This window comes from Stegodyphus dumicola, chromosome 1 (assembly GCF_044657685.1).
Source record: "Stegodyphus dumicola isolate Sdum_Otavi_A_Nest chromosome 1, ASM4465768v1".
NCBI lineage: Eukaryota > Metazoa > Arthropoda > Arachnida > Araneae > Eresidae > Stegodyphus > Stegodyphus dumicola.
In genome coordinates this window covers 17,491,144-17,512,243 of record NC_140768.1, presented here as the reverse complement: position 1 = coordinate 17,512,243, position 21,100 = coordinate 17,491,144, and the positions used below count along the sequence as shown (strand labels likewise).

Sequence of the window (21,100 nt, the reverse complement as noted above, 5' to 3'; positions counted from 1 at the left end):
AACACATTTACACTCAGGAGCAAAGTATAGGATGAACTTGTTTAATGCAACATGATATTCTGTATTCCATGCACTAACGCAACATGAAATTCTGTCTCTTTCATAGTTAGTAATCCCAACTTTCTTCTATCCAATAGCAGTCTGACATTGATGATAAATCTCGAACACTGCAATCCTACTCCGATACCACATGAAGAGTGCCTGTGGTCTTTTTTTCCAGTGCTTCCTTGCTATTTGCAATCTTTTAGGGAAATGGAATTTTTCTTGACTTGAACCACTCTGGACTGTTTTACCAATATTTATGAACTACCAAATCAACTGGATAAAGTTCACGTGATACACAATCAACTGGGATCTTCTTTCCATGAACGTGATTCTGGTTTTCAGCTGGAACAGTAGACTGAATTTCTGAAACTCTGTTTGTCTGTGGCTGGAAATCTTTGCCATATGTTAGGTTCAAACATTAGCCAGGATAATATAATACTTGAATTTCTCCATGCATGTATAAAATGAAAGTTCCACTTCCAATTATTTGTATTAAATGTGTTAACAAAACAGCAGCACACAGTTCCAATCATAGAGTTGGAATCAGTTTAATGAAAGCCCTTTGAATTTTTGCTACTTAGAGTTTCACTCAAATGGATGAGTTATTAGATGATCTAACAGAGATGACTGTACCATAACCTTTCTTCAATGTATCACAGAATTCATGTAGTTGAACTTTCAAACATGTGGATAAAAGAACTTTTTTAGGAATGCAAATATAAGTGTTGAATTTCTTTACGCATAGTCTTTCACATCTTCCCAATTTCTTCTGGAACTGAATCGTCCCAGGCAAAAATTTTTAATTCTTGAAGAAGAATCTTTGTTGATATGACAGAAGATTCAATCCAACTCAAGGGATTGAATAATTTTGCTATCAATGATAATATAGAACATTCTTTTTCAAATATCTTGAAAATTTAACATCACAGAATTACAGAAAAATTCATCTTTATTAGTATCTTATTGAAGACCAAGAAATTTTTTAGCTTTTTTCCACAATTATACGAGATTTATCATTAGTTAGACCCTTTATGTTTGCATTTCCTAGCACTGACTTTTCACTGTTGACTCTTTTGTAGTAGGGTCCAAACCTACTTTTTCTAAGCATTTGGTTCATTTCAGCTATCAGCTGAGTACCTTCTTGAACATTATCAACACCATTCAACACATCCTTTTCATAAAAATTCCCTTACCGTTATATCAGCAGTTTTAGAAAAATTCTTTCTTTCATAAACTGCTTCCACACTGCCAGCACCAAGTATGACTCAGAAGCAATTCCTTACATAACAGTATTCAACTAAAAAACTTGCACGTGTTGCTTTGAATTAGCTCTCTGATATATTTTTGTGAAATTCCATATGTTTAGGCTCAATTGTAACTTGTCTGTACATTTTTTCAATATCAGCAGTTATTGCAATACTATGAAATCTAAATTTCAAAAGAATATTAATGAGATCTTGGGTTTTTGGATCAGTCATTAAAGTATCATTGGGAGAAATACCTGTTGATGATTTTGCACTTGGATCAAACACTCAGTTTTGTTGTTAAGCTTGACATCATTTAAAATAAAATGATTGAAATATATAAAAACTTCCATTTTCCAAATTACAATCCACTGATGAAATTAATTTCATATGACCCAACAATAAATATTCTTGCAAGAAGTTTCTGTACTGACTAATGAACCTCACATAACTTTTCTCCTGTTGCAAGAGGCTGCAAATCTGGGATACTTTCTAAATTCCAAAATGACTTAAATAATTCTTCAGTATTTACATGATTTACCAATGCTGGATAAGTCTAGGATTCTTTACTACGCTTTGTAATATTTCTATCTATTAACTTTAAAACACATTTGAACCTAATAAAATGTCAATTTTGCTTGATTTATAAAATGTTGGATCAGCTAAAATAAAATCACTAAAATTACTACAAATATTTTCTAGTAAAGACATAAAAGAGAGGTTATCACTAATATTTTCTATTATGTAAGCAGTAGTGGAAACTCTCAATTCAGTACTGAAATGAGAAATAAACAATAAATCTATTTCTTCTACTCACAGTGCTAAACGTGCCTCACACAAAATTGAAACTGAACTATCTTTCATGTTCAAACCTTATTTTTTCCATGCACTCCGTAATAATAAATTACATTTGACTTCCAGTATCCAGCAAACATATGTATTTGTTTTGTTTTATGAACTTTACTCATTGTAAAGCAGAGTAACATCTATACTGTGTTTAGTATTCAAGGTGCTAACACAGACAATGGTAAATTTTGGCAATTCTTTTGAATCTAATAAATAGGTTGGCTTATGGAGAAGGAACAGATTTATGGTCTGGCCTTTGTAACTTCTATATATGTTGTACACTGTCATGAGGTTTCCCACAATACTTACATTTGTATACACTTTTACAATGTTTATACTTATGTATTTTGTAAATAATTGAAATGCAAATTATTGCCTTTCACATATTCATTCTCTTAAGCATGTCTAATGGAAAGTATTTTGTGTTTTTTAGCAAATTGTACTCTTGACAGTAAGTGCATTTAGCATTTGCTATAAACATATTTACTTTGTTATTACTCTTGTAACTCTGTCCTGCTGACATTCTACTATTTTGTTATATCCTTGCATAATGTTTTAAAAATTCAATCAATACCCTTAATTTTAGTGTTTTTCTCTTTCTTTAACTATCTTTCCCATCAGAATTTAGTTGATAAATCTAATTTTTGCAGAACAACATAAACTAATAATATATCACCAAAGTTTCTATTTTTCTGTTGTAACCCCTCCAAACCACAAACAACTTCATTCACTGTATCCACTTAGCTGAGAATTACTGAAACTGAGTTATTAAGTTAATGACATCAATCTTCTACCATGGTTGCAATTACTATATTATAGATTAATTGCCTTGCTTTTATTTCAATTTACTAATTTATTTAGATGCTTTAAGTTTATATATATATATATGGGTAACTGACTTCGCTGTTTCTCTTCACATTCTCTCCTGTGCTGTAAACTTTTGCCTAGTCACTCTCCAGAACTCAAACAAAGGAACTGAGATTATAAATAACTCCAGCTACTTAATACACTTCACTTTTTCACATGCTGCTGGCAGAATAATCCAAACCTCTTGCTTATCTCTTTCTTTTCTTCTATCTAAAATGTAAGCTGAATGTACAAAATTGTGAGGCATCTATTTATTGCACCCATAATCAGGTGTGAAGCAAATATTGTGCCTTTAGAAATGCTTTATCCAGTAATAAAAATATGTTGAATTTGGCCATGTCTGTCTGCAAGTCCATCATTCCATCTATGCAATAAAACATTGCCATTCCATCACATCTATCATCTGCAAAGTTATTTTACCATGATTAAAAAGTGAATTGGTTTCGTCTTCCCTAACTAACTAACCAACTCTACTAAGTTCTATCGACATTGCAACAAATATATTATATCTTAGATTCAAGCAGGATCTTAAAAACCTCTGTACTAACTCTCCAGCGGATAACTTATTTCCATCTGCAAAATCATTTTGTTTGCATCATAAAAAAGTGCTCTTTCTTCAAATTATTGAAGAGATCAAACATTAGGGTTGCATTCAAAATAAAACACTGCCATTCCATCACGTCTATCATCTGCAAAGTTATTTTACCATGATTAAAAAGTGAATTGGTTTCGTCTTCCCTAACTAACTAACCAACTCTACTAAGTTCTATCGACATTGCAACAAATATATTATATCTTAGATTCAAGCAGGATCTTAAAAACCTCTGTACTAACTCTCCAGCGGATAACTTATTTCCATCTGCAAAATCATTTTGTTTGCATCATAAAAAAGTGCTCTTTCTTCAAATTATTGAAGAGATCAAACATTAGGGTTGCATTCAAAATAAAACACTGCCATTCCATCACGTCTATCATCTGCAAAGTTATTTTACCATGATTAAAAAGTGAATTGGTTTCGTCTTCCCTAACTAACTAACCAACTCTACTAAGTTCTATCGACATTGCAACAAATATATTATATCTTAGATTCAAGCAGGATCTTAAAAACCTCTGTACTAACCCTCCAGCGGATAACTTATTTCCATCTGCAAACTCATTTTGTTTGCGTCATAAAAAAGTGCTCTTTCTTCAAATTATTGAAGAGATCAAACATTAGGGTTGCATTCAAAATAAAACACTGCCATTCCATCACGTCTATTATCTGCAAAGTTATTTTACCATGATTAAAAAGTGAATTGGTTTCGTCTTCCCTAACTAACTAACCAACTCTACTAAGTTCTATCGACATTGCAACAAATATATTATATCTTAGATTCAAGCAGGATCTTAAAAACCTCTGTACTAACCCTCCAGCGGATAACTTATTTCCATCTGCAAAATCATTTTGTTTGCATCATAAAAAAGTGCTCTTTCTTCAAATTATTGAAGAGATCAAACATTAGGGTTGCATTCAAAATAATTGCAACAGTAAACGAGTGAAAGAAATTGCAGGGAAAAAGTGACGTCAGTGACTTAGTATAGATGTGCTGAAGGGGGTTTTATTAGGATTAACATTAGGACTTTAAAGAAATAGTTTGTTCGAATTATCATATTTTTGTATCTTACGTATTCCCCACCCATAAATGTGTGAAGCAAATGTGGTGTCTCCAGAACTGCTTTATCTAATAATAAAACTATGTTGAATTTTTCCATGTCTCTTTGCAAATTATCATTCCATCTACACAATGAATCACTGCCATGCAGCTATCACCCATAAAGTTATTTCAACCATGGCTGAAAAGTGAATTGGTTTTATCTTCCCTAACTAACTAGCCAACTCCCTAATAAGTTCTATCGATGTACCAACAGAATTATCACATATATATACGAACATGTATCTGTCTACAAACAACAGTTATCTTTTAATTACCCCCCCGAAAAAAAAAAAAGAGAACCCTATCCTGGATCGTTTCCATGATAAGTCACCACAGAAGGTGTTAAATTAGGCAAATATCCATATTTCAATATTAGAATTAAAATACCTAGGGTTGTAATATATTGTTTATATTTTAAGATGTAATATATTTATTTCCTTCTTAGTCTGGATTGAAAAGCATTTTTCTAATATTTGAAAAACTGGTAAAATGTGCTGTTCTTTATTTTTTGTATATATAAAAATTATTGTATCTTTATTAAGTATTTTTTTATAATAAGCAGCCTTTTTTCCAGGTTGACAATCCTACAACTATTCTAACCCAGGATATGAGTCGAGCTTTCTTGATATCTAAAAATGCTGATAAAAACTTGTATAAGGTATTCTTTTATAACATTTTGAATAATTCTTTATGACAGGTTTTACCCTATAGATATACTGTCTCAAAATATGCATCCTTTGTCTACAATTGCGTGGAAAATATATGGAAGAATATAGAAAATCATTCATGAACAAGAGTATTACAAAGTTGAATGTTTTTAAAAATAATTATTGAGATTAGGGAGGGAAAAAAGACACCCGATTTTTTTTAAATAATATTTATCAAAACTTGAGATTTATGGACAGAACCAAAAAACTGCATTTTTTAATGGATCTTTTATGTCTTGTATAGGGTATTCTTGTATTGCTTTCCATTGATTAAATTCTTGTCATTAAACTTATTGTTATTTTTTTTTTATCGAGAGGGATTGGAAAAATGTAGTCAAAATAAGGCTACTTGAATAAATTGCAAAATTAAAAATAATGAATGGAAAGAAAAATTTCAGTTAAACCTTACTGCGCAGTTATTGTTTCAATATGACCTTTCTTTACCCAAAACTCTTTCCAAAATTTACATTGAATTAAGAAAGAATACTTGGTCTTAAATTTTAAGAGATAAACTCTCATAATAAGTAAATACAACAGTAATATAAATAAACCAACTGAAATGGAATTGTAGCAATGAAATGCTTTTTATCATGTTATTTTCACTATTTAATATATATAGAATAAGATATCTAGCAAAAGGGTTATTGGAATGATCTTCCTATATGTGAAGTCATATGTAATGTAATCTACATTATGTATGTCAATGCAATCTACATTACAAGTAAAATATTTACATTGCTATTGGATCCAGCCCTTGAATTCTTTTTAGAAAAGTATTATGTGTGCATTTGATGACTTCCCACTGTGTCATTTTTCTTCAGTGTTGAATTTTGAGTAATCACAGATTCAGATTAATGAGATTTCCAGTATATTGTGCCTAAAATTCATAACATTCTACCTACATAGATGTATCTACATGGAACTGAAGCGAAAGTTAGCTAAGCCTTTTTATTTATTGATGCAAATCATGCAAAGGAGTGATTTTCCTATATGTGGAGGTACTACACAACATAATCTAATTTCAAAGTGAAGTATTTACATCACTAATGAACCCAGCCCGTGAATTATTTAAAAAAAAATTCAGGTGTGCATTTGATGGCTCCCACTATGTCACTTTTCTTTAATGTTGCTTTCCTATTCTCTTAACTTTTCATCCATCTGTGCACACTGCTGTTGCCAGTGGCATAATCTTTGAAAACATCCTGCAGACTACTGTAGTTGTTTGACTGATTGTATCCTTCTCTTATTAGGAAGTGAATGATGGCATGTTGCATGTACTTCATATCCATTATTTTCTTGCTGTGAAGAAATTAATTACATTCTTGAACAATATAGGAGACATTTGAATAACATACATAGTCTGATCTGTGTTAGTTCGCAAAAAAGTTAGATCACTTATTGAATTATTTTTGGTATGACCTTTGTATAAAATTCAGGTGGTATAAAATTTAGCAAAGCAAAGTAGAAATTATTGCATTAATTAAGAATGAAAGTTATTTTCATATGTAAGAAAAGTTGAAGTGATTACAAAAATGCTTCATAAAATGGCAGTGGTGTGAAATACTGCAGTTTTGAGTGAAAATTTAGGCAACATGTATTTGAATGAAGCAGACTGTGCAGATATGGCTTACCCAACTTGCTTGTATCTTTGTCCCGTGGCACTGTATAGTAGTGGGATGTAAGCTCCACAGCTGCTGCATCTGTAGCCGTGAATGTTAAACCGTAGTCTGTTGGCTGGAAACTGAATATTGTACCCCAAGAGGAAAGTGCACTTTTAGTTCAGAAGCCAGTATATTGATCTGTTTTATTACCTTCTGACAACTAACCAGTCCTTGTAATTAGTTAGTCACTGTAAGATAATAAAAGTTATTAATATTTTTTTCATTTGAAAAAAAATTGTTTCCCTGTGTTTAGCAGAAATATTACAATAAAACATTACCAAAGTATAGCATAAATAATATTTTAAATATATTATTTTCTAATTTCTTAAAAAAATGTATAAAATGCTTAAAAAGCATTTTTTACATTTTTTTTAAAACTGAATACATTTATACATTTTATACATTTTTTTTTAAACTGAAGTAAACATTAATTGTTAAAAGCTCATTTTCTTTTTATTACAAATAAAAATGTTGGTTATATGATTATATTTTTAAATTAAATTAGTTTTCTTTAAAATACAGTTTAAAACAAGGCAATTGCTTGTGGTTATAAAAGAGAAATCTTCATAAAAAGGAAGAACTCAGATATGTATGTTGCAAGTTATTTTATGATATTTCTCAAATGTTTTAAGGTAGTATCTGATTTCACGAGTTATTAAGAAAGAAGTACTATAAAGAAAATGTTCCCTCATCATTTATTGATGATTTTTTTTGGAACTAAATCTGCCATATTAAAGAAAGATAATTCGTGAATTGAAAGGCTTGCAGCAAGAAAGGCACAGCTCCACATTTTTTAATTTTTGGAAAAAAAAAAAAAAAAAAAAAAAAAAAAAAAAAAAAAATTCAAATTCAAACATTTATTTTTTAACTTGTGTTCTAAACATATGTCCTTATGAAAAGTGCTAGTATAAATGATCTTTATGGATATTACTATAGCACAATGTGTGTTTAGTTAGGCTACATAATTATTTGAATTTAGGAGCTAGGCCCTTTTTGTCCCAATGGTCATTGAGTTGCTCATTTTGGGGTGATAAAATATTTAAGAATGAATGCCTGTGAGAGAAAGTTTATTAACAGATAAAAGAGAACATTTTTAACATATGAAAAAATAAAATGAAACTGTATAATATGGAGGGGAAGGGATTATACAAGTATGTAGTGCGTAAAAGTTCATTTATGTATTCTTGTCAATATTGCATACAATCATTAACTCACTGAAAGTTATACATATCATTATTCATTGCAGAATTCACTTTCAGTTTCTTCAGCATCATTGGTTGTGAAGTTGTATTTTGTATGAACCAATATTTCTAGGAGAAATAACGTTTCCTTAAGTTGAAATATAACTCTTACCTTCATTGCGGCTCATTTTTCATTTGTTTTTATTTCATACATCCTGATTAAATACCTTTCTTTTCTTCCTTGACCATTCATTGTTATTGTCCTTGGACAGTATTCATCAGATGAGCCTGAGCTGATAGTTCAGGATTATTTTAACTTCTACTGCACATATGAAAAATTGGGAAAGCACAACATCATTAATAAAAATACAGTTCTTGTGCAGTTAAAATATTCAAGAACAATACTGTGCAAAGTGTAACCCTTGAATTTTCACAAACATTCAGGAGGGGAAAATGATTCCTCACATTGACTAATAAAAAATTCAAATAATTGGAGTTCTGCATTTGTATTTTCTTGACAAATTGCCTAAAATAAAATGGAAATAAAATACTGGATATAACTAATGATCTAAAATGTTGAACTGTTAATTTTAAGAGTATCTTATACATTGGATATTGAAATCCAGCCGTTAAAATCATTCTGGTGGTAGTGTTATCTTTAAATCCTTGTATACACTGTGATTAAAATCAAATTTATTTAAGCTTTTTTTTTTAACTAGTGTTGTTAGTCTGCTGGGGGGGGGAGATGTGAACATAAAGGGAAAGAAATTATGGATAATTACATGTCATCCGGGCTTTAATTCAGCTGGAGCCCTCAGTTTACTACCGAGGGCTCTAGGATACTTCTCAGTTTTTGAGTGAATTTTAATTCCAGCTGGGGCTTCAAATAATGTGAGTTACAGTACTTAACTCTGCCATCAATTTAGCTTAATGTATTAATTTTTTATTTATATCTTTTTATTTTATTTAATTGTAAATTCTTAAATATTTAATTTATTTATATTTTTTCATTTTTTGTATAGTCTTTCATAAGGCTGCAGCAGTTCTAATTTTAGAAAGGAAAGCTTTGTATGTAAGGGTTAAATAATCATTAAATTGTACAAATTATGATGGATTTTTGAAAAAATTATTTCTATGATTGTACAGTATATATTGCTAAGATTAAGAGTAATTTGTTGCTATGATTGTACAGTACATATTGCTAAAATTAAGAGTAATTTATTAGACATTTACTACATTTAATTGTGTTACCAAACAAACATTTAAAGCAATAATAATAGACTTAAATATTTTACATGAAATACTTTGGCTTTTAATGATGCCTGGATTCTGTCGGGCATTTCTTCTTTAAAGATTTTTCAGTGCTGCTCTTGATCTTTGTTATTATTCCATATTCTCTGGTGTTTTTTAATGAAATTTTCCATCTTTGTTATTTCTTTTTCATGGATTTTATTTTTGAAAATAACCTATATTCTTTCTTCTATATGGACTGTTTTCAGATTAAGTTAGCATTTGTAGCCAGCCCTTTAGAAGTAAAATAATTTTTCAGGATCTTGGATGTATGGCAAGAGGCATTTTTTAGTTGAAAATTTGCATCTCTTTGAGGAAACCACATGTTAAGATTCAGTATTGCATAGTTGGAATTTATACTCCCTTTAATTATTTTGTTATGTGCAATACCATAAACATATACAGGGGGAATCTAAACAGGTGGGCAGAACTTTAGGGGTGGTAGAAGACAGCTATGCAAGCAATAGTCGTTATAGAATGCAAGCGATGAGATGTTAAAAGGTAGTTTTTCACTGTCACATTTAAAGAATTAACACAAGAATGAGAGAAGATACTTCAGAAGACATTTTGATAACAGAACATATGTATAGAAATTACTCAAAACAAAAGCTGTAATGCAAGCTTCACACCTGCGTGACAGAATTGATGCACATTTGCGAAAACACCAGGCATTTCCTGAATATTGCCAGCAACAAAAGCAATTCTGGTAACTAGATCCAAATTGGGACACTCGTAGATTAGGCTTTTCATATTGCCCCACAAGAAACAATCCAAAGACTAGAGATCTGGTGATCTTGGTAACCGAGCTATGGGACTACCTCACCTAATCCATCACCCTGGGAACTTTGCTTCTAAAGTGTTCCGCACATCTAAGTTGAAGTGTACAAGCATCCCATTGTTCTGGAACCACATTCTCAACCTGATGGATGTTGGAATTGGATGCAGCAGCTCTGATAACACTTCTTGCAGGAATGTGTGATACGATTTGCTGTCTAGACATTGTGGCAGAAGTTATGTGCCAACCAACATGGTCATGGAGGGTCCCTACCCAGATATTTATGGAGAACCACTATTGGAATGAATGAGGACGTGGGACATGCAAGTTCCTAGATGCCCAAGTGTGTGAGTTATAGGTATTAAAAACCAGGGCTGTGGAGTCGGTAGAGAAAATGACCGACTCTGACTCCCTCATATATATATATATATGTATATGAATTTCTCAATTATGAAGCAAGTTAAGATGCTTCTAAAAGATTTAAAAATGTCTAAAATTAGTTTGAGAACAGAAAAAATAATTAAATTTTGAAATTAATTAATTTAACCTTGCTCTGATCCTGAAAAGTCCCATGAGGCATAAGTTTGGGCCCATGAAAATCATTTTTTTATCATAGAAAGAGTCATTTTTTATTGTGTGCTTATACTTACTAGTGCTGGCTGACACACCTTGATCTTCCCATGTCTTTTTTAATTTTATGGATTATAATTTATGATTTTTCTTAGGCAAAACAGGAACCTTATTTTGGCACAGACTTTGAATAAAACTCATTCTTCATTCTTATAAGTTCGTTACTTTTTCATTCAGAGAATACTTTTTTATGTCCACATTTGCCTAAGCATTTCACGAGAGATTTTTCAGCCTTTTTTACTTCCTTGTATGAAGTAAAGGAAGTACTGTAATCACAAAAAATTCTGGGCATCATTTTTCAATAAAAATAACCATTTTGCCCATTATCGAATGCAATTTAGTGATGTTTGTGTGGGAAATCTGTACTTAAGGACAGAATAAAGGACTCCTTTTTTTTTTTTCCCAAATGAATTATAAAACTGATTTAAAATGGATTCAGGGATTTTTTTTGTGGCATCCGTCCATTCGTGCGTATGTATGTATCTCGCATAACTCAAAGGAATAGCCTTAGAACATTGAAATTTTGTATATAGGACTGCTATAATATGTAGTTATGCACTTCCCTTTTTGGTTGCAATTGGCCGCATGAAAAGTATATAAATATATATATAGCCACTGTGTTACTTGGCTCAGCGAGCTCAGTTTTTTATTCTTATGTGTTGGTTAATTGTGCATATTTTGCTTTAAAAATGATTTAATTATGCTGTTCTTATCTTCCAGTTAGGGGTTTATACCTTTAGTTCTTCCAGTTAGGGGTTTATATCTTTAGTTATACTGTTTACATTTTGCCATATTTGTTTCAGAATAGTGAGCTCAATTTTTGCACCTTCAGTGTCTTTTTGGTGAGTGGGGCCAAAATTAAACTTTCATTTTTGTACGCCGAAAAATCTGCCTTGTCGCCTGCTGGCTGAATTGCTTGTTTTTGCATAGAAACTCTAAATTTTTCTAACTGTAGTTGGTGTTTTATTTTTTCTTCTATATTTTTCAATTTTTAATGAAGATATTTTGAGATTTTATGCATTTTTGCCTTCCCACAAACTGAAAACAGAATTAATTGAATGAGAAATATATCTCTAAAGAAATTTCAGGAAATAAGTTTAAATGAAATGCAGCAAAAAGTGTGTTTAATTTAATATTCCGTACAAGGAAGTCATGTGGTGTATACCTCAGTTATTTATTAATATTTTTTAATAACACCTGAAGTGAAATTTTTATAGTTTTTTAGCAGTATCTTTTCATTCCATATCTGTATTTTTAACCATATCTAGATTAGTTATCTTAATTTCTTATTCAAATCTTTGTTACCAATGAGTTATTAAATAAATTTCATAAAGTAACAGTGTGAAAATAAGTAATCTAAAGTTCCAAGCAAATATAAAAAGCGTAAAGGAATAATAATAAATTGAAATGAATGAAGGCAATTAATTCAATATAATTATTAAATTTATTTTGTCAGTGATGTAATGAAATAGTTAACTACTAAAATAAAATTGGTCTTTCTAAAAGAAAAAGTTGCATGTAATTTAATTAAATACATGCAGTTAAAAAGTATGTTGGCATTTTTTTTTTGTTAAATGAAATGAAATAAATCTCAGTCATTTAAAAAATAGTTTTTCTGGAACAAAATGCAACAGAGAAAACTTTTGTAAATTATGTACAGCATGATAAAGAAAAAAAATTTGTATTATTGTATTTTGCATTAGACTGTATAAAGGAAGAAAAATTTTACATGCTTTTTTTAGAATGGTATGAAACTGAAACTTAATACTATATTGTTTCAGTATAATATTTTAAGGAAAATTCACAGATTTCTCTTTTATTCTTGTAGCTTTTTTATGAAAGTACTGGTTTGCAGAAGTTAAAAGAAAATTATGCAAAAGTAAATCAGTTAAAAAAGGCTGCAGAGTCAACTCTAGAAACTAAAAAAAAGGCAAGTTTTTTACTTATTAATTACAAGTTTATACTACTTGTAATTTTATAAACTATTGATTATTGATAAACTATTGATAATTTTATACACTATTAAACTATAAATTATAAACTATTTATAAACTATAATTAAAGTATATTATATTTAAAATTCATAATATATATCATGTTGTTATAACGTAATGCTGATGGTTATTCGAATTAAGGGCAAAAATCTGATGTAGAATAATGAACTTAAACCGATGGCATTTGAAGTAGATGATAGGAATTCAGATTAGCTTTAGAGTGTTTCCTTCCTTTTTTTCAAATATCATAATATATAGCAGTGAGTTTAAAATGAAACTAAAGCTTTAAAAAACAGATTTTTATGAGTTTGAGTTCACTGATATAAGCAACAAAAATGCTTAATGCAATATTACGAGGGCAATCGCAAAAAAAAGGTCTCCTATATTTTTAGACATACAAAGAACCGTTTACTTTCTATAATTGCTACATCACTTTAAAGATTGAAGAATGCTTTATTTATCAACATAATCGCCATTTCGGTCGATGCATTTTTGTAGACGCTCTGGCAGTTTTACAATGCCCATGTCATACCAGCTTGCCACCATGCCCTTCAGGAAGCGTTGAACCTCATCTTTCACCTCATCATCGGAGCAGAACCATAGCGGCGAAGAAATTCGAGGGAAGAATCAACCATTTTCCGTTTGTGGTCTTGTGTCAGCATACGCGGCACCCATCTTGCACACACCTTCCGATATTGCAACTTTTCCGTTAAAATCCTGTGGATGGTGCTTCTGGAAACCTCAGGAAACAAAATGCAGAGAGCATCCAGAGTGATCCTCTGACCTTTACGCATGAGTTCAACTTTCGCGATTGTCTCGTCGGCAATTGACGGCCTTCCGCTCCTTTCTTCGTCATGAATTTCAGTATGACCGGCTGTAAAGTCTATACACAACTTGCGAATGTTTTTGACATCCATGACGACTATCCACACACTTCCGTCAATAGGCGGTGAATTTCAACCGGTTTAACGCCTTTTGCGTTCAAAAATCGAATAACTGCGCACACTTCGCGGTAACGTTTATCGGGAGCTCCATTTCGAATGGCTGCCAAGCCAAGACTGAGCATCCGAGCAAAGCACCTGCATGCTTATGTGGTAGCGGAGAAGGCACCACTCAGAACAGTGTTGCCAACAATGGTATTAAAACTTTCTCTATGTCCGCCCAAAAATAGGAGACCTTTTTTTGGGGATTGCCCTCGTACACAGTCATTTCCCGATTAACTGAGAGTGCACTAACCAGACCCTGTTTACCGTAACTTAACCAGACCCTGTCTGATTAAATTTTTCTATTATAAAGTAATGGAAAAATTACTATCACAAATGATCTGCATAAAATAAACTGTATATGAAAAATGCAAAAAGAAAAATAAGCAAATAAACATGCGTAACATAACAACAGTGATAGCAAATGATGTTATAGAAATGAAATAGCAAACGATATGATGGCAAATGATGTTATATGAAATTTTCATTTACAATAGTATGTAATTTAATTATATGCCATTTTAAAATATAAAAACATTGTAGGATAAGGAAAAAAAAAGAAAATTCTAGCCAGCTTTTTATGCGAATCAGAACTCAATGGCATTAAGTTCTTTTAATGTGACATAACTGAGTTTCTTCATTCTTAATCATGCTTATTCTTCTGCTGTTTATTCCATGTTTTTATTATTTTTTTACTTTAAACACTGTTTTAATTTGCAAAAACAAATTAATCTCAATTAAGTTAATTTGCTAATTAAATCAAGTTCTATTGCTTGAAAATACTAGTAAATTATTAAAAATATATTTCTGTTAGTTCAAATGAGGTTTGCTCCTCTTTCCTGTGTTGCACAGGTAAATTGTTAGTTGATTGTATTGTACATGATCAGAAAATAAGAAATAGAAAAACCATATAGAATTGTAGCATAATTGCAAAATGCTGAGCCCAGCTTGGGATTGGTAAGCAGGTTTAAAAGTGCTTTTATGGAATTCCAACCCTGTAGCAATCATTAAATCTCATAATTAAGGAGATATTTCTCTTTTTTCTGTTTCTTCCTATTTTACTGACTTGTGTGAGCAAAAACAGAACTGTAAGAATAAAATAATTATGAATCTGAAAGTAAATGAACATTAAAGATACCTATCCGAAAGTGTAATGTTATCCATTATTGAAAATTTTTGTAGAAATGTGATATAGAACTGTCTTTAAGTAAATGGAGTATCTTTACTTTTACAGATTTATTTAAAAGTTTTCAATAGTAATATATACAGATTTCTCCCAAACTAAAACATATTTATAATAAAAATAAAAAATCTGAAGGGAGTTAGATTAAACAAATCACCCCAAAAGGCTCAGTGACCCAAAATGGCTCTCATCTCTTTTAGTTTAATATGATTTATCAGTAGAGATTATCGGTTGATATAAGCTGAGGTGGAATAGCGAAGCATTTTATAGGATATTAGCCCTCTGAGCAGCACAGGTTTTTGCATCTGTCATGAAGACCTGTATTCAAAGACACTTTATTAGCTAAATTTGTATATTTACTTACTTTAGGCTCTATTTTCGTAAACTTACATTTATTAAGATGATATTTATATTATTAAAGAAAGTAAGAAAGAAAAATATCATAAATTATAAGCTAATACAGTCAAAAGTCGTTAATTCGGACCTCAAAGCTACAAACTTTCTGCGCATGCGTCGCGTTGAGGCGTTTACGTATGCGCATAGGCGTTTACATATGCGCATAAGGCCTTTACGGCTGCGAATATGTGTGTGCGCACGGGCATAATACGTTTACGCATGCGCATTTAATGTATAACGGACGGTATAAGCTAAACTAAAATTATCTAATTCAGTTAAGGTTGCAGATTGCATTGTTCAAATTGGATCCGGCTTATTATTTTTTGCAGACTGTTAGAACAATTTTATAAAAGTAAGCTTGAACTTTCTATTATGTCAAATAGAATTTCCAATATATATTTACTAATATGTAAAGGATCTACAAAGCGAAATTATGTTTCGAAATCCATTTATCAATTTCACGCTGCTCTGCGGCGGGGTGGGGGAGGAACCGCTGCGTCGCGCAATGAATTGGAAGTTGATCTGTCAGCACTATCCTTATCTTCAGGGCAGATGTTTTTATTTTATTTGGCTTATAATTCCTTACTAAATGTAGTATTTCATCTCGATGTACTACATCTTTGATATGATTTAAATCAAGTTCCTCGTCATTATAATTCGCTTCCGATAGTGAAGAAAATGACAGAGGTTATTAAAAACGAAAAAATTTCGATTGACAAATTAGTCGGTATTCTCGACACAGCAATTATTGGACTTGAACAGCGGAACTTTGTAACTAAACAAGAAATTATGTCTGTTTAATAGAATTAAAGAGAAAGTATTATCACATGAAACGAAGCAACTTAAACAACTTACATTGAAAGAAATGTTTAATAAAGTAAACAAATAAATATTAAGCTTTTTCTTTTTGTAAATTTTGATACCCTTTAGATCATAATTGTTCTTTATTTCATAAATTATGGTTTCATATTTTTAATTTTGTAATTTCTGCATACCATCTTTACATGATGATCTATAATCCGGAAAAATCGATTATCCGGAATCGCCGAAGTCCCTATGAGTCCAGATTAAGGACTTTGTACTGTGATAATATATGAAGAATATATTTCACAGTATAGTTACAAAATATCTCATGACCGGATAAAGCCGGCCATAACGCACAGAGGGTTAAATGAATATGCATTTGGACTACATAAGAATATTATATACAGTACATTTAAAAAGTGAAAAATATATAATTCTATAAAAATATTTATTTTTTAATTAGATGTATCATGAATTAAATGCATTCTTATTTAAATCAATCAGATTAAAAAGTAAAAAAAATAATACTTTTAAGAACTATTAACCTTTCAATAGTTTAATTGATTAATAACAGACAGATTAAATATGAATGAATAAATAAAAAAAAATCTGAAAGGTTTCAGATTTTAAATTAAGTCCAAAGGGGCTTTTTTTAACATTTTGTGTGTTACCTTTATTTATTAAATATCATATTCTTTGCAGTTAAACCATAAAATTCAGTTCAAGAGCAATATCACAAAATAATTTTAAAATGAGCATATCTTTAGAATTTCTGATACACAGTCTTGCACACTGGAGATAAAAATATTTTTTCTGTACAACGTTGCCATTGCTCGCTTGGAAATCCTTGAGTTTGTTAATCAAAAATTCGTATAAGGTTTACAAAATATGAAATCGATAATAAAACAGATTCCAAATTCGAATTTGGGCTTTCTCGCAAAGATTAAAAAGTAAAAAATCAGGACATTTTCGCAGGAGAATTATGATATTCAAAATTTGATAGATCTAGGTACCATTGTTTTATCACAATGCAAGAAACATACATTTATGCGGCTCACCAGCGGCCGAGCGGTAAAGACGCTGAACACTGGTAGTTTGATCCGAGGTTGGAATCCCGCGAACGGGCTGGCTGCATGGGCGTTGTCATGGTTTCCCCCCTGTGTAACGTGTATACGAGCCAGTTTCCTTTAGAAAGTCCTCCACGAAGGCATCCCTCCCTTTAGGCAGATAGCCCCCGTGTGCTTTGCCATAATTAGTCCAATCCAATCCATACATTTATGCAGATTCTTCATTATTTAATTTCTTTAAATATAATACAGGGCGATAATATTTGGTGGCAACAATTTGAAAAGTGAAACAATTCTTGTAGTGTATCATTGCAAAATGCTAAAACGAAATTAATAGTCCTTCAGGGCAAATTTCCCCTTTGGACTAATAATATCTTATTTTTTTTAATGGCAGTAGACTTGAATGAAAAGTAAAACAATGCATCAAAGTAAAATAATCTAAAATCATGTTTCATCAACAGTTAATATTTAGCCGTTTTGGGCTAAAAATTAATTCAAATGATAGTTGACAAAAGGACTAATATACACAATTTTTATAGTTATCTGGGATTATCTTATCATTTCTATTAATCAGATTAATAATATTTTCCTAAATATATTGTTGTTCTTGCAAGTGATACCTAAATAAAGGTCTGTTTTATTTTGAACTATTAATATGTTTAATTTACACATGGTGCCAGCTGTATTGATCATGTAGAATGTTAATAATTCTGGAGATGGTGCTGGTAGGAAGAATTGTCACTTGGTTAAGTGCAAGTTTAATGTCTGATCAAATCAAGAACTGATGTTCCATTGAGAATAAGTTTGGATCTTCAGAATATGAGCAAGTTTTAAGTATCATATTTATGTTCCCTCTATGAGAATAAAAAGATAAGGAGGGGAAAAATTGTTTGAAATAACATTTGGCTTTTGTTCTGTGTAACAGCTATATCAAGCTTAGGTGGGACATTTTATACCTGTGCAACATTGTTTGGGTGCCATTTTTCTCCAAGCTGTCTCTGGTGAAATGAGATATTTTAGTTAAAAAAAAAGTCTGAAAGCTTTCCGATTTTACATCATGGCCAAAGGGGCGTGCTTTTAACGTTTTGTATGTTACTTTTATTTATTAAATTTCATGTTCTTCACACATAAACCATAAAATTCGGTTCAAGAGCATTATCGCAAAATAATTTTAAAATGAGCATATCTTTAGAGTTTCCGATACACAGTCTCATGCACTGGAGGTAAAAATGTTTTTTTCTTTTTTCTGTGCAGTGTTGCCATTGCTCGCTTTTAAATTGTTGAGTTTGTTAATCAACAATTCATTAAAGTTTTACAAAGTATTATATAGATAATAAATCAAATTTCAAATTTGGGCTTTCAGACACCCATATTCAGGTTGAAACATACGCTATTTAAAATTTGATACATACATTTATGCAGATTCTTCATTATTTAATTTTTTTAATACAGGGCTCTAATATTTGGTGGCAACAATTTGAAAAATGAACAAATGGTTTCAACGCAGAATGCCAAAATGAAATTAATAGTCCTTCTGGGCAAATTGTCCTTTGGACCAAAAACTTGAATCTTAATAAAGACCTGTCTCAGTAAAACAAGCATTAATAATCATAAACTCTAACTGAAAGTTTTAAATTGCCTATTATCCTCTTACCTTGTTAAAACACATAAATAAAACCTCAGGTCTATGATATACAAAATTGCTACTAAAAATGGTGTCAAAATTACTTGAAATTTATCCACTTTTATCTTAAAAGAGGAAAAGATGATAACATTGTTTTAAGAGGCATATTACTGTAGTTTAAGAGAAATTGAATTTAGTCATTTTTGCAAAGGTGTATTAAAATCCACAAATCCATGCATTTTGTTTATGTCTGTGTGTTTTTTCTTCTTTTTTCTTTTTTATGTAATATATCTTTTTTAAATTTGCATTCAGAGACTCTCTTTTAGCAGTACTTTTAAGTCCCCAAATTTAAATGAACAATTTTTTATGACAATTGTTTTATTATTATTTTTAAATTTGTCATTTTTTAACTGACATTTTTTTTCATAAAAATTCAAATTTTGCATTTTTTTTTATTGGAAGGCATCACATGATCAAATTTATTTCATTCTGTAAGCTTGCATTATTTCATTCCTTTCTTAAACAGAGAAAAGGCCATATAAGCAATATATCAAGAGATATTTAGATGCAGTAATTTTCAGTTAGCGGGTAAAACTGTGTTATATATTTATGCATTTTATTTTCAGTAAATTGCGAATATTTATATTAATAATTTATACTTTTAATAAGTTTGATTAATAATTTATTCATTTAAATGTGTTTTAGTTATTGCAAGAAACAGAGAAAGAACTACAACAATGGGAGAAACTAATGAATCATGCTAAAACTTGCAGTGATTTACAAAATGAATTATTATGGGCCATAGCACTAGAGATCGAAAAGGTAATGTGTTTTCACATTATTTAATTGGAATTATTTTTATATCTGATTATAAAATAAGCAACAACTTAATATATCTAGGATATATAGAAAAATTGACTAAAGTTTTTTTTATCTTAAAATATTAATTCTAGGCATTGACTTCAATTTTTAAATTTCTAAAAATAAGGTGAGGAATGTAATGAAATTATTTTTAACACTGAAGGAAAGATTTTGTAAATGTAAAATGTAACTTTTTATTTGAATACAAACCGATAATATAAAAATAAATACAAACCAATTGTTCTTAAAAAGTCTTCCACAAAGGCATCTGTTTCCTTAGAGTGTCCTGTGTTCATTGCCGTAATCAACTGAATAAGCCTTTCCTAAACATCCTAAATATTTGAAGTAAAGTTTTTTTGGGGGGATGGTGGCTTTCTTCCAGATTTTGAACTGTAAAGCTAGAGCTTAGATTTGGATTTTTTAATTAAGGCAAAGCTTGTAAGAACTGCTCCATACAAGAGGGATGCCTTGCTGGTGAGCAATTTTAGGGAAACTGGCTCATACAATCCAAGGCCAAATTTATACCATACATTTGTTTTGAATACCTTTATGACACATATTGTCAGATCCTTTGTAAATAAATTTGCAGAAAAAGTACTTAAGTTGCAGTAAAATAAATGTAAAAGAATGAATATTTATGAAATTTTAGATTATATCAATTATTCTGCAATGATTACTTAAAATGCATTTTGTGAATAAGTATTTATTTATAATAAAGCAATATTAAAAGATTAATACAGTCAAAAGTCGTTAATCCGGACTCGTCGGGACTTCGGCAATTCCGGATTATCGATTTTTCCGGATTATAGATCATCAGTTTAAATCTCGTAAGATGGCATACAGAAATTCTAAAATTAAAAATATGAAACCGTAATTTATGAAATAAAGAACAATTATGATCTAAAAAGTATCAAAATTTACAAAAAAAAAAAAAAAAAAAAAAAAAAAAAGCTAATATTTATTTGTTTACTTTATTAAACATTTCTTTCAATGTAAGTTATTTAAGTTGCTTCGTTTCATGTGATAATATTTTCTCTTTAATTCTATAAACAGACATAATTTCTTGTTCAGTTACAAAGTTCCGCTGTTCAAGTCCCATTAATTGCTGTGCCGAGAATACCGACTAACTTGTCAATCGAAATTTTTTCGTTTTCACTAACCTCTCTGTCACATTCTTTATGTCTTTATCCATTTTTTGCAGCAATTCCACTTTTTGTTTGATGGACATCGAAACATACTTTCGTTTTG

General features: G+C 30.5%; 1 protein-coding gene across 2 annotated transcripts in view; it reads left to right on the top strand.

Moving 5' to 3' along the window:
• Positions 1–21,100, top strand: part of LOC118181627 (structural maintenance of chromosomes protein 6-like) — a 144,878-nt gene that overhangs the window by 35,832 nt on the left and 87,946 nt on the right. For both annotated transcript variants that reach the window (XM_035350790.2, XM_035350789.2), the window contains 3 exons: positions 5,271–5,354; positions 12,769–12,870; positions 19,697–19,813. In XM_035350790.2, coding sequence (XP_035206681.2) covers positions 5,271–5,354; positions 12,769–12,870; positions 19,697–19,813 — 303 coding nt within the window. The remainder of the gene's footprint in view (positions 1–5,270; positions 5,355–12,768; positions 12,871–19,696; positions 19,814–21,100) is intronic.